General features: G+C 38.5%; 1 protein-coding gene across 5 annotated transcripts in view; it reads left to right on the plus strand.

Annotated features, from left to right (window-relative positions):
* The window catches only part of Celf2 (CUGBP Elav-like family member 2), an 824322-nt gene that overhangs the window by 414777 nt on the left and 394013 nt on the right, over positions 1-15532 (plus strand). For all 5 annotated transcript variants that reach the window (XM_041630571.1, XM_041630572.1, XM_041630576.1 and 2 more), the window contains one exon: positions 8411-8446. Coding sequence is in view for 2 of the 5 variants with exons in the window: in XM_041630560.1 (XP_041486494.1) it covers positions 8411-8446 (36 nt within the window). In the remaining 3 variants the exon portion in view is untranslated. The remainder of the gene's footprint in view (positions 1-8410; positions 8447-15532) is intronic.

Genomic DNA, 15532 nt, shown 5'->3' on the forward strand with positions numbered 1-15532 from the left:
ACTTCTTATTAATTATGAAAGTTCAGCTTTAGCTTAGGATTGTTTCTAATTATTTCTTGCAACATAAATTAATCCATTTCTATTTATATACATGCTATCACCTGGCTCATTGCTTTTCCTTCTCCTCTTGCATGTACTGCTTCCTAAGAAACGCCTCCTTTCTTATTCCCAGAGCTCTCTCTGTCCTGATTCCCACCTATACATCCTGCCTGGCTATTGGCCATTTAGTTTTTTGTTAGACCAATCACAACAATATAACCTTACACAGTATAATCAAATATCTCACAATAGTTCTCCCTTTTTGTCTAAATAAAAAAATGGTTTTAATTCTAGCATAGTAAAACCATATACAATAAGAACCATTATCAGGTAAGAATTATATTTACAATGTCCAATTTATTTGTATTAGGCAATTTCAGAGAAAATATTCTATTATCTATCCTATCTTGATGAGTCCAAAGTTTTATACCTAAGCCATTTTTTTTTATCAAACTCTATATGGAGGTTATTCAATGCCCATCATCCTCTTTTGAAGTAAATTGGTACTTCCAGGAGCAGACGTGTCTTACTGCCATGAAAAGCTTTATGTTATTAGGACAGTTTAAATACCATATTCTGTAGGTCTTTGAAGTGTTTGAAGATCACCCATTTGTCTGAAATATATTTTATATGACATGAAAACATACATAATATGACTATAAGTTTGATTGTTGCAGATGACTAACTTTTAATATGTATTTCTTTATTATCCTAAATAGCTTTCAAGGTCCAAACTTTACATTACATTTTTAAATGAGCTGCATAGGTACAATACCTTAAATGTGAATAGAAAGATATATACAGTATAACAAAATAACCTGAAATTTGTATTAATATATAAAAATTCATACAAATAAAAAATATTTGAAACTAGTAGTTGAATTTTTTAGTTCAAAAGTAGATTCAACAATCTACCTTTTTATAGTATCACTTTTATATCTCCTTTTTTCTTTACAGAGTGAGATCCCTGAATCTAATCTCCTTTGTTCAGTAACAAACAGTAACCCTTTACTAAGCCCCATAAATAATAACAAACATCCATAACCATCAAATAACCTAAACCACCCACCCCACCTCTTAGAAATGTAGGTATCATGTTCTCTCGATTTCTTCCTGTTTTTTGTGGGTTATGAAATCTTTAGGGAACCCTAAGAAAATTGAGAAAATTGGTCATGTCATGGAAAAACTAGCTTTATCATTTGTTGTCCAGATTCTGTGTAATGGGAAAGTGTAGGGCTTCTCTGAAGTCCTGGCTGGAATAGTGCATGAGTCTGGACCATCTCAGGTAGTAACTTTGAATTGTTCTGGGTACAGAATTTTGAGGAAACTGTAACAGTGGCATCCTTAGAAGTTGGATCACCTGAGCTAACTTACCTGTCTTTATTGGTATCTGGTCCTTTTTTTCTGAAAACACAAACTTTTTTTTTTATTTTTTTTTAAATTTATTTATTTATTAAAGATTTCTGTCTCTTCCCAGCCACTGCCTCCCATTTCCCTCCCCCTCCCCTAATTAAGTCCCCCCCCAGCCCGAAAAGCAATCAGGGTTCCCTGTCCTGTGGGAAGTCCAAGGAACCCCCCACCTCCATCCAGGTCTAGTAAGTTGAGCATCCAAACTGCCTAGGCTCCCACAAAGCCAGTACGTGCAGTAGGATCAGAAACCCAGTGCCATTGTTCTTGAGTTCTCAGTAGCCTGGGATAAAACCGGACTCTCTGAACATAACGGACAATGAGAACACAAACTTTTAAAGGTAGCATTAACACAGGCATGTGATGTGCAGTGGGCACAAGTCAGCTAAAGATGTTATTTTGTTTTATATTTGAGCAGGTAAAAGGCATCCATTAACTTTATAAGTGTGTTTGGATTGCATAACCTAACTGTAATATTTATGAAAGGGTGGCATAAGAATTATCCTGTCTCATCTAGTCTCAGAGCTGTTCCTGTGCAGAATGATCAGCTTACATGTCACCTATCCTGTAGCCTTTCTTGGCTTTCTATCTTATGTCTGTAGCCAAGATCCCCAAAAGCATCCCCATCCCTTGTTTAAATCTGATCTCGATTGATTGACTTTGAAGGCATCCATAGCATTTCGTTTTCTGTAGAAACAAAAGCATAACCTCTCCCCAAATGCAAAACATTGTCTGACTTCCATTTTGAAGCCAAGATATCCCTAAAGTGTATTCAGCAGTCCCTTCCACAGTACAATATGTCTCTCAGCAGCTGTCATTGTCTGTTCATTAGCATTCAAACGATTCAAAGTCAGCAAAACACCATACAGGATCCAGATGCCCTGTGTATTTCCCATCTTTACATGGCCTTTTTACATTATTATTCTCTCTCTTGAAGGATTTTACTCTATTATTTTTAAAAAATATTTTTGCTATGACTATCTATACCCATTTTCTTTCTTCAGTGTCTAAGCACATTTTTAAATATACTGTACCTTTTTAGACATTTTTTTTTTGTGTCTGGACATGAGTTTGCCAATCATCTGTAGAATTCTCTGACTGCTTAGCTTAGCCCATGGCACTGGCAGCTGGCTCCAGCCTGCAGGCAACAACCAGTAGCTGCACTTCTGTTTGCCACCAAGCACCACCTGCCTGAGAGACTGCAAAACTATGAAGCTACATCCAGCACCTTGTCCAGAACTTTTCTTAGCTTTCTCAGGCCCTATGCTTGGATATTCAAGCCCCATGTTGGGCACCATATGTAGCAACTTTTTTCTGTATTGTTAGCTCCCAAATAATGACACAGAGACTTATTATTAATTATGGAAGATTTTCTTTAGCTTAGGCTTGTCCCACTAGCTCATATAACTTAAATTCACTTATTTATTTTAATCTACATTCTGTTGCACGATTCATTACCTCATCTCTCCTTGCTGCTCATGCTGTTTCATCCATATCTGGCTGACGACTCCACCTTTCTTTTACCCCAAGTCCTCTCTGAAAACAGATGTCCTACATAACCTCTTTCTGCTTAACTATTTAGCTCTTTATTAAACCAATCATATATCTTCACATGGTGTAAAGGAATATTCCACAACAATGTATGACCAGTTACATGTATGTGTGTGCACAACAGTAGGTTTTACTATGTAATAAATGCTTATGGGTGTGCATATGTATATGTGTACCCATCTTAGGCACATCAGTGAAAGCTGAGGAAGCTCAAAAGGTAACCAAAATAAAGAGAAAATAAAAATAGATGCATGATCAGAGGGAAAGCAGAACAAGCGCCGAGGAGTGTTTCTGGTTTTTGATGAATAGAAAAGAAACTTGAATGTCTCGATTTTTCTCAATTTCCTAGAGCTAAGGGTCACCTTGTAATAAAAAGTGACCTGCCCTGAATCAATGTACAGTTTGATAGTCGTGCCTTTAAGCTAGATTCTTGGTTCTCCATTATTTGGAAGCAGATCTGATTTAAAAGGGTCTCAGTTTGTATCAAGTTGAATGAGTTAGAAGGAACAGAGGAGAGGAAGGAAGAAAATTAATGTTAAAAGGAATGAGGGAGGAAGAAAGGAAGGGAGGGAGGAAAAAAGAGAAGGCAAAAAGTGAAGGAAGAAGGAGGGAAGGAAAGATATCTATTTGGTGATCATGCTTTCACTATTATTTAATTACAATATAAAAAAACCTTACTAAAATCTAGGACCAGAATAGGCAATAACAACTATATTTTCCTACTTTAAAAAAGCAAATCCTTGTATTTTTTGGAAAACTCAAAGTCCCTTGGAAGACAAACACCACATTGGCCACATTCACATGGGGGTTCATGTCCTCCACTGTATGGTTGTCAGCTGATTTAAGAAATGGGCAAGCTGCTGAGGTATATAGTGAGCTCTGGCTTCGGCACACCCTAAGACAGAGCTGTTTGCAGAGGTGAGAAAAGGACAAGAATGGGAGATCGTGAGGACGCATGGTTCTTCAGACAGCTGCTAAGGGCTGGCACCGCTGCTAAAGTGCTACATATTTAACATTGACAGGAAGTTTTTCCTTTAAAGGAATGCAAAATATGTGTAAAAACGTGTAACACACCAGCAACCCCTGTCTGCTGCTGAAACGTGTCTGTTTCTTCTCATTCCCCTACCCATCTTGTTGAAATTGGAACTCCACAGGGCCCTCCTGTCTCCTCCTGTTTATCAATAACCTAAGAGCAAAAGGTAGAAGCATTATTCTATCCTATGTGCAGAGGGCCGCATGAGGTCAAGGGCATGGCCTAGGTTGCACAGCCCAAGAGGAGCATCCACCACCTACCCAGCTTGTTCTGCTTCTGAGCCCTCGGGAGGGTGCCTTTCCTTGGAGTCCACGATTCCACTTTGTCATTCCTTTCACTTCTGATGTCATTCAATTTTAAACATTTGCCTTCTCGGAGAAATCAAAGCAACTTGGAAATGAAAAGAAAGTAAAGGAAGTGAGTGTGATTCTATTCCAGATATTGCCCTGACTACAGCCATTTCTACGCATGAGCTGAAGAGACTTAGGTTACTGCCAGGTAGAAAGCATGACAAGCATCAGGTACAGCCACAGAGTTTTAGTGTCTTCAGAGTCCTAGAAGCCAAGTATTCAAATTTGTATCTGAGATGTGGTGCCTGACCTTAAAAAGCTTGCTTTTTGGAAGAGTTTGTGTTGACTCTGAATTTGACAGGATCTGGGGTCACCTCTAGGAGACAAGGCCTCCAGTCACATGTGTGAGGGATTATTGAAATGAGGTCAGCCTCTGGAAATGCCTGAGAGGGATGCTCTAGCATAGGTAGTTGAGGTGAGAAGACCAATCAAAGGAGAGATGTACCATTCCCTAGGCTTGGGCCCTCTACTTCACAAAGAAGTGCATTCTTTGCTCTCTGCTCCCCAGTGGGGGATGCAGCTTGACCAGCAGCCTCCAGCTTGTTCTTTCCTGATCTCCCCACCGTGATGTACCCTCCAACTCTAAACTGAAATATACCTTTCCTTCCTTGAATTGATTTGGTCAGATATTTTTTATCACAACAATGGGAAATGAAACTAAGATAGCTTTAACAGAGGGATATCAGAAAGATATGATACAAAATGTATCACTTTGCACATTGCATATTAACTTTACTAGGATATAAACTCTTAAGAGGAGAATCAGATCTACAATCGCCTTGATGAAACGTGTGTATGAAATGCTCAGTGTGTTTGATGAGTGACTGTAAGAGAAAGGAGATGATGATACTATACTAGTGACAGGCATTGAACTTCTGTAGTTCACAGCAAAGCCCATGATGTCTGTAATACCTTTACGTTCCCCCAGTAGAGCTATGGAGGAGAAATAATGCATAGTATCATCTCCTAAATTTACATCTCTCAAAAAATTATCTACAAAAGTCATAAATTCAAGGAAATGTATAAATAGTTGAGATGATTTGTTAGCAATAGTAAATGCTCTAAACCTGAAAAAAAAATACCTGTTTTAGAAGTCTGGGCTTTTCCTGATTTGCTGATCTCAAAAATGCTAAGTAGTTCATCATTGGAGCTTCATACAATGGTTCTGTTGTGATTGGCCAGCTTGTTTGTTTTTGAGACAGGGTCTTAAACTCTGGGATCACAGGCCTGTACTACCACACCTAGCTTGATTTATCTGTTTAAATCCTTGAGGTACCAAATGGACTTTTCAGACATGTGATAAAAGACATTTCTTACCCAGCATTTGTTTTGTTTTGTTTTTCTAGCAAAGGCAGGGCTAGTACCTTTCTTTGAGTAGATAAATCTACTGCGTAGGCTTCTATTTTGACTTGTACACATAAATCTATCCATAAGTCACGATTTGGAATTTCTAGCTCATTGGGTTTTTTTTTTTTTTTTTTAGAAAAGCAAGAACTTGAAGACACTTATAAGACTCACATCCTTTCTTCAATGTTTAGAATTTTATTTTCCATAGATCTAATCCCACATAACTTTTCTTAAGTTCTGAATTTTGTCTTTCCAAAGAGTCCAATTTAGTTCTTGGAGCAATAAGAACATTCTTTACAGTTACATTCCATCAGTTCTACATCATGATTAGTTAAGTGTAAACTGGATAATGGTATTACTATTCTCAGTGGGTAGGGGAAGCAGTACCCTCTGTAAGCATGGAAACTTAAGTAGGAGGAGCCAAAGCAAGGCTGGGATTATTGTGAAGGCTCAGCCATCTGTCTTCCATGGCACTGGAGAATGTTGCTCATCCAGTGAGCATTTGAAACAGAGGCGAATCTTGAGTATTTCTTTCGTTCTGTCAGCATCATTACTAGTGAAGGCAGTGTTGTCCCTGGAGGGCATTCAGCAATGTCCAAAGCTACTTTGGGTAGTTGTAACAGAGTAGAAGATGGGTGGATATTTCTGATGTTTAGTGAGTGGAGGCCACTAAACATCCTGTGTCGCTGTGTTAGTTGCTTTCTCACCCCTGGGAGGGAAAGATTTAAAGGAGAAATGACTTATTTCGACTCACGGTTTCAAAGTTTTCAGTCCCTTGGGTCAAGTGGAGAACAAAGACACAAGGAGCCAGGAATGAGAGCAGAGCACACCCTCCTGGAATAGTTCTTCCTGATCTATTCTCCCGCTAGTCCCTGTGTCCTCACTGCTACTGCCTCCCAACAAGATATTATGCACTGAGTGCGTCAGGGACCTCATTATCGAGTCATTTCTCAATGCATGAGTTTACCAGGTGGGAGCTAAACCTCTTACAAATGATACTTTGGGGAGATACATTCTGTCTCAAATGAATAAGGCAGACATTGATAGAGTAGGTACCCAAAAACATCTCCTGGCATGTGTAAACTCTCAAATTAACATACGTGCACATACACCCCCACGAACACACATATAAAAGAGTAGATGAACATGCACAGATTCAACAATATGGTGGTGTCCAATGCCTTCGGGGTAGTTTTACTGAAAGAATGGAAACTTTCTCCCCGAAAGCTATTTTTACAGTAAGGAAATCAGAAGCCTCACTATTATATGATTGCTGAAAAGGAGCATTTCTAAGAGAGCCGAACTCACAATCATTCGTTTTTCTTCTGAAGGGAACATGGCACTGTGAGAATCATCCCTTCCCTGCAGTAGTCAGACACTGCCATAGACAGTAGGTATAAAGAGGCAGGCAGTTCTAGAAGCTGCAAGGACCGGAAAGGTTCCTGGAGTATGAAGTTTTTTATTTAGACTTCTTGAATGAGTAAAGGAAATACTTGACCCTCCTAACCAGGTTGAAACATGAGTTCTAGGAAAGTCAAAAACCATTGGGTGATTGTGAGCCACATTTGCAGTGTGTAAATACTTTGATTTTTTTTATATGTGTAAATATCTTGAATGAGAGTCCTTAAAAGATCACATGACACTAAATTAAACATCAAATTACTGCTTCTGAAAATTACATCTTCAATCCCTTAGTCTAGAGTCAAGCCCTCCTTTACTTTTTTTTTAAAAAAGTGTAAGGATGTTTTGTCTATGTGTATGCTTGCACACCATGTACATACATTCCCCATGGAGACCAAAAAAGGGCATCAGCTTCCTGAAACTGGAGTTGCAGATGGCTGTGAGCTAACATGTGGGTGCTGGGAATTATGCCCAGATCTATGGACAAGCAGTCCATTCCGTTTATCACTGAGCCATCTTTGCAATTCCTTCTTTTACTTTAAAAATATTACAGCATAAAACTTCTTTCTGCTCTGACTTTCCTCTGTTCCCTTATGTTTACAAGAATAAATCTCTGGTTGAAAGGCACAATGTGTTGGTTAGGAGAAAGTTAGTCTTAAAATTAGTGTCTGGTCATTTTTATTATTACATTATTCAGCCTTTTGTTATTCATGGTTCTTTTACACATTTGAATTATGATAGCTCCAGTCTTCAGCAATCCAAAGTCACAGTGCGTCATAAGGAAGAATTTAAAAAAAAAAGAGAGAGAGAGAGAGAGAAGCCATAATCTGTTGCTGAAAGAATTGAATTTTGTGTTGCCCATACTGCTCTCTAAGCTGCAGGTGACCAAGAACATATAGCAACATTCCCAATGTCCTCTGCTCTTAAATGACTCTTAGAAAGAGATTGCCATGCTCTATTTCATTGAAAATATATTAAAGGTAGTTTGGGACTTTTTTCTCGCCATCTTTCCTTCTGGATGTTGTCCATTTTTAAATTGCAGTGTCTTAACCACAGTTAAAGTCTACCAACAGAAAGTAGAAGCTACCAACAGAAAGAAGAATGTTACATATGTGTAAAATTTCCTTTGAAAGTAGCCATTGAAATCTTTATGGAAATTAGGCAGAAATAAATCAACTGCATGTTCCATATCATCTTCACATATTGTCTTGTGGCATAACATGATACGATTGATTTTTACCACGATGAATTTAATCATGCTCATTTTCTTTTTGTCTAACAGAGAGACTGCCACAGAATTATCTGGAAGTCCTCCAAGGTGAGCAGCTGGATTTCTTATTGTTCTCCTGATTTTTGAGGCATACAGAGAACAATTCTGTGTCTTCTTTAAGTTGGCTTCTCGTTTTCTCATTATTGTGCTAAGAGGCTATGTATAACACATTGAGTCACATGGAAGCCATGTCATCAAGAAGAAACAAAGCTAATATCTAAGAATGATTTCTCAAAATCTTTCCCATTCTTTTTATGTCTTTAAATGATTGATAGCTAGATGATAGCTAGATAAATAGATGATAGATAGTAAGATGATAGATAGATAAATAGATAGATATAGATAGATGATAGCTAAATATAGATAGATGATAGCTAGATATAGATAGATGACAGCTAGATAGATGATGATGATAGATGATAGATAGATAGATAGATTGATAGATAGATAGATGACAGTGATATATATATATATTTGCCACAGAAATAATAAAAGTGCTGATTCCTTCATTGGAGTCAAAAGAACTGATAATCTGAGATACTTTTTTTCTTTAATGTATCAATTATTATTGTATTCAGAGATTAATTAATTTAGAAAAGAATCCTGTGCTTCCCCTAAAGAACCTTGTAAATCTTTTTATTGTTCAAATAAGAAAAAGAGAAAAAAGAAAGTAATGGGGTACCATCTTTTAAAAGCTATTGTACTGAACATTGTGTATCTAGGATCCAGCCTTAGCTTAGTATTTGAAGGTACTTAATAACCAGTTGAAAATTAATTAGCATGACTCAGGGGAATTGTTGGGAAACAATTGAATGGTCATTAAGATAATCTCAAGGAAAGAACAAGGAACAAATAATGTGATTCTGACCAGCACTAGGAAATGGGAGGTTACGGGTTATCACAATCTGGAAGAGAGAAGCAGTCCAGCTGCTTTTTTTTTTTTTTTTTTTTTTTTTTTTTGGTTTTTTTGAGACAGGGTTTCTCTGTGGCTTTGGAGCCTATCCTGGAACTAGCAATTGTAGACCAGGCTGGTCTCGAACTCACAGAGATCCGCCTGCCTCTGCCTCCCAAGTGCTGGGATTAAAGGCGTGCGCCACCACCGCTGGGCCTAGTCCAGCTGCTTTTTATATGTTAAAAAAAAACTTGCTTGTTGAATTGTGACTGATGTGGCCTTCCCCCTCCAAAAACTGTTTAGTGTGTGTCTTCATTCTTTGGAGAGCGTCTCAAAGAAGCATCCTAAAGGTTTGCCTGTTTACAGGGTTAAACCTCTGAGAGTGTTCTGAGTTTTGTATCACTGCTGAGTTCGTTGTCATAATGCTTTTCCACTTGGAAAACGTCTGCCATCAAGGGCTGAGCATCCCATCATTTGCAGAGGGGGAGAGCTGTGTGTCTACTCATGTTTGTGGTGAAGAAGTTAATCCTGAAATAATGGAATGAGGAATGACTTCCAAACTTTCATATTATGGCTAAGACTCGGACCACCTCTGTATTGTCAGAGAAGACCCACACCGTGCTGTAATCATGCAGATGAAAATTACTCATATGTCTGAAAATATGCAGAGCTTCCTGAATTCTATTAACCAGTGCTTTATTGTGAATACCAAGCAGCCATTCATGTATTCCCCAGGAATGATCTCCTGTTGTAGCCGGTTTATTACCCAAGGGACGGAATGCTCTCTTCTTCAGTTTGCTGGGTGGTATTTTGGTAATGAGCCTATTTATTTTTTGTCATGAATTTTTGTTATTCTATTGTTGAATAATGTTGAAAATCAACAGCACAGTGGCGATTCAATTTGAACTGCAACTTGGAGTCATTTTCAGACTTGTTTGAAAATGTGAGAAATAGGGTTAGTTGTTTCTCAATTATGCAGCTAATACTGCCTCAGGTGCTCTGCTGGCTTTCTCCAGGGGCAGTTTGGGATATATCCATTGACTAGTATTTCGCTTCTCACATTAACATAAAATAATGTAATTAGTTCACAATAAACGCTCCCCTTAGTGTCTAAACCATTTCTTTGGCGAGCATTTGCTTGCACCACCTTAGCGGTATTTCAACCCTGTTCAGCTGTCCACCTGTCTTCAGATCTCTTCCGCCTGTCACTAGGAAATGAGCCCTCTGATGCCTGGGTACCATTTAGAACAAGGCATCTGTAGTTATTTTGTTTGTTTGTCGGCTAATCATTAGTGGAACATGACACTTGGAGTTTTTTATCCTTTTAGTCATAAAAGCATGCTCTTGCTGTGACATCTAAGAGAAATGGAAAATTGCAATCCAGGCAACTGCCAGCTAGTGATGTGTGGCTAGGAAGGAAGACAGTGCATTTTATAACACCGTTATGATTCCGTCTTCATTGGCTTTGACTGTCGTGAAATTTTCCAAAAAGCCTTTAAACAACTGTTCTGGTGTGTGTTGGGGGGCGGTGAAATTTTTCACCTTTAATTGCCTGCCGTGGTGTTACTTTCAAGCCACTGGTCACAGGTTGATAATACCCTGTACAAATGCACAAATCAGGCGGCATGGATTGTATCTCAAAAGCTAAAAATGCTTTGAAGTTGAAACAGATACACACACAAGGTGCTTGAACAAGCAACAGCTCCATTTTCCATTGCTAATGATAACCTAAATGTGTTTTTGAATTCTTGCTGTTGCTGAAATTAAAGCTTAGTAATAATATGCCACCAGAAAAATATTAGATTACATGAGCAACATGCACTCTAAGCAATGTAATTATATTATAAATATTAAAAACCAACGATCTTGTCAAGATTAAAACAAACATTTAAACCAACTGCCTATAATACTAGTCTTGAAGTGTCCCGCAAATAGGATGCTTGCTCCCTTCCTTGAACTGTGAAAACAATAATTTTATCTTACAAGTGACTCTTTCTTTTATTTTACATGTAGCAAAAGACAATTCAGCAATCTGAACAGTTTTTCTATTACAACCATTTATTGGGGTATGTGTGTGTCTGTTATTCATGTATATTGGGTAAATTGTATGTCTGTGTATGTAGAAGTCAGAGGACAACCTCGGGTGTTATTTTACAAGCGCCATCCGCCCTGTGGGTTTTTTCTTTGTTTGTTTTTTTGGTGTGTGAGGGCAGCTAGCATTTCTGTTGTTGTATTGTGGTCTTCTTCTTCTTCTTCTTCTTCTTCTTCTTCTTCTTCTTTGTCTTCTTCTGCTGCTGCTTATTTTCTTCTTCTTTTTTTCTACTTCTTCATCTTCTTTTACTACTTCTTTTTAAAGAAGTCTCTCTGGTTTGAAGTGTTGAAATTTTTGGCCCTTGGTACCCTAGCCCCTTTCCCTCAGAGATCTTTCTGTCTGCTTTCCCATGGCTGGCATTGCAAGTACATGCCATCATGCCCAACTTTTAAAAAGATTTCTGGAAATCTACTTCAGGTCCTCATTCTTTCAAGGCAAGAACCTTGCCAACTGAACCATCTCTCCACGCCTGTAATAATGTTTCCCCAAATCTGTTTCTTCTTTTGAAGGGTGGTTAGTTTAGATAGATGTGTTCAAAAGAAATCATGATGAAATCTCAATTGTTCAATGGAGTGGAGACACTAAATTAATGATAAGCTGGATTTTAATGTAAATGATGCCTATACAAAGAAAAAAATGAATCTTGGATATCAGAGTAAATGTATATACTTAGGCCTTACTCAGGCTTTAATATCATCATGTGCCGTCAACTGCTGCTTTTGAAAGAGAGAAAAGGGAGTTCAATTCCCTGTTGGCACAGTCCCTGGTTATAGACTCAACAGTATGGAAAATAAAGGGATTTAATAGATTGTCACAGAAGCATCTTAAGTACTGCAAGAGAGATTCATGAGCCGGCTCTTAGACACAGAACCTACAACTCCGAATACTCTGCGAAGAACATGAAGTGTCAGCCAGGGAAACTTAAAATAATTAGGCATGGGAGCGAGCTGCTACCCTCTACTGGATTTCTGCATCAATCAGTAGGAGTCAGAGCTAAAGGTTAGCTTTAGGAAAGAAAAAAGTAATATTTCCTGTTGCATTCAAATTCAGCACCTTAATAATTTTCCTTTACATCTCCTATGATGGTGGGAAAATAGTATCACCATGATGTCCCTAGATCTTGCAATTCCCAACATTATCTTCCCTCAGTTTCACTACTTGGCTCCCAAATAAAAATCAGGGCATTGGCCTAAACAATAAGTCTCCATACACCACATTAGACATTATGTTGGGGATTTGGACAATTCTGAGACTACCCATAGGCAATGTGACACTCTCCATACTGATTTCTAAGTTCGGGATGAGCCCCCTTGATCCCACTCTGGGGGTGACTTGTACTACAAAATATGGAATTCCATATATTAGGTGCATTGTATACTTTTTGATTTAATGGTATTTTCAGTTTATGTATTTATCAGAGCATAGGCCTCCTCATAAGACAAGAAGAATCCATATAAGGAATAAAACGCCAGTTCCTAATTTACAAGGAATGAGCATTGCATTAGTCTTTGAGACTCTTTACCAAGGCAATAAAATTGCTTCTCTGGGACTGTGAGATCAAAGTCATTCATTGTAGTTTTACATGTGGTGTACTGACGCTGGAACCCCTATACTATGTGTAGAGCTTTGTTTTCTGGGGTTTGAAATGGAACTATACCATTTTTCATCAACCATATTTATGTCATGGATGTTCCTGGTCGGGAAGCAACAAGGAAGAAAGGTGTAAGGAAAGGGAATTAAGATAAGCTCGTGTGGCTCAAGTTGCTATTTGTGGCTCTAGAGGGTTTAAGGTCAGGGCTTTAGTTATCTGTGGAAGCTTTGGTAGCTAACACAAACTCATATTTCTCATTGTCCTCAATACAAAATGCTATCTCCCTGGGGATCCTTAGAAAGTAGTGGATAAATACATTTGTTCTTCCAGGTCAACTTCTTATTCTTATTCAGTAAAGAGCTTAAAGACACACACTTCTTCCTTCTTTTTTCATAAAGCCCAGAAAACAGCAGTTTCCTCTACTATCCTGGATCCTGTGTTCATTGTAGCTCCATATTGATGTGTTTCATTATTCACTAATTTAACAAAGCTATGTTGAGTGCCAGGTATATGCCAAGAGTAGGTGCTGTGGGAGAACAGAGATAAAACACCACTTCTTCTCTCTGCTGTTTTAATCTAGTAGGGAAGGTAGAGACGACCCCAGTGCTAGATACACAGCCCTTCTACATAGTGTGTAGAAGAGAGAGGAAGCACCTGCAATAGTTAGTACGAATTGTGAACTTGGCAACTAGAAGGCAAGCCTCGGGCACCCTTGTGAGGGAAGGTCTAGGTTAAAGTTAGCCTCTGAGAGCAATGGGAGAAGTCATAACTGTGGACAGGATCATGGCTGGTTGGGGAACTCTGGACTACAGAAAGAAAAAGCAAGCTGATCACTGACTTCCTTGGATTAGCTCATTATTCTGCCACTGCAAATGCTTGCCTCCCTCTTCTCTTTCTCCATTTTCATTTTTTTCTGGCCCACTGGCTTTTATTCCCCCTTCCTTCCTCAGAGAACCCTCTCCTGAGCACCCTGTACTTAACAGCTCCTTGTGAGACACATGTACACACCATCCCATTGCCATCACGTGTTGTCTGTGCAGTGGTTGCTATTATCTCTGTCTGTCCATGGCCTTGAGGGGCTGTCTTCCTACTCAGACACAGAACAATATCCTCATCGCCTGCCTAATTTGTTACATCCTTTGCCAGACACAGAACAGAAGTGACAATCAAAAAATAGTTGTTGAATGACTATGTAAGCCCCCATTTTAGAAATAAAAACAAGAATAACAAAAGTGAGATCTACTCTGCAATCGGCTCTTCTTTCTTCTCCCACGGGCTGTTATCTCCCCGTTTCTTGTTCTCTTCTCACAGATAATCTCCCACTCATTTGGGGGGTTAGGGACACATTACAGTCACAAGCAAAATCTAGCCCAGTGCCTGTACCTGTAAACAAATACTCACTGGATAAAGACATATCATTTGTTGATATATATTCTAAGCCTGATTTTGCACTGTAGTGTCAGAGTTGGTTCATTGGGGTAGGAAAGGCATAGCGTGGCAATGCAAAAATATTTCATATTCACTGTATAGAAAGGTTTCCTGACACAGCATAGGAGAACTTTTTTTTCAATAAGATTTTCTTGGCCCTGGACACTTTTACATTCTATCTATTATTTCTAAAGTTCCCAGTGACAACATGCATGTCATTTTCCAGGAGACATTTATACATTTTTATACTAAATAAAAAATATATTGATAACCCATTATTATTCAAGGTTTAGCCCCAGTGCTTAGTACTATCTGGAACATAGTAGGCACTGAATAAATATTTGCATAAGTGTTGATTGTCTGAGTAAGTAGATATTTGAATTAAGTAATAGGTATTTGAATGAATGAATAAATGTATGAACTGAGAATGGAGGGGTGTGGGATCAGAACAATCAACAATGTTGGAAGAGGTGTGTGATTTCTGCCTTCCTTCACTCTTCCCACTCTGCTCAATGTTTTATAATCTTTAGCCCCAAAAGAGTTCCATTTATTTGGCTGGGCTGTTGATACGCTGTCTAGAGTAGTTACTGTTGAGTGTTTGTCAGTACAGAGTCTGTAAGACCAGGCATGAGGCTCAGATAAACTTGAATTCTCTATCTGCTATTTCCTGATTATGTGAATATAATGTGTCTGCCTCTTCTACTCATTTAAAAATTTGGAAAGCTTCTAATATTCATCTCATAGAGTCACTACAAGGAGATGATCCATGAAAAGTAGTTAGCTAAGTACCTGGCACACAGCCAGTGATGGATACATGATGGTTAATACTGTGGTTCATTCCAGGCCAGCTTTAGCTAATTGCTTTCCTTTTTTCTAACACTTGAGTAGTGTTACTCTGTAGGGGATGGCAGCATACTGCATTATAAGAAGCTGCCCAGCAAAATAGTTCAGCATCTGTACTCTGGATTCAAACTCGAGCTTCTATTAATGTCCCTGCCCAGCCATTTAGTTCTGTGAACTTGTGTGCATCCCTTCACTTCACAATGCCTTGTTTTCCTTCATCTGTAAAGGAGACAATAAGAGAACAGGCTCTCTGAGAAATAAGTGGTATGATACATTTAAAATGTTTAC

Source organism: Microtus oregoni, unplaced genomic scaffold, assembly GCF_018167655.1.
Source record: "Microtus oregoni isolate MIOR12 unplaced genomic scaffold, Mior012 000035F_ref0000213, whole genome shotgun sequence".
Classification (NCBI taxonomy): Eukaryota; Metazoa; Chordata; class Mammalia; order Rodentia; family Cricetidae; genus Microtus; species Microtus oregoni.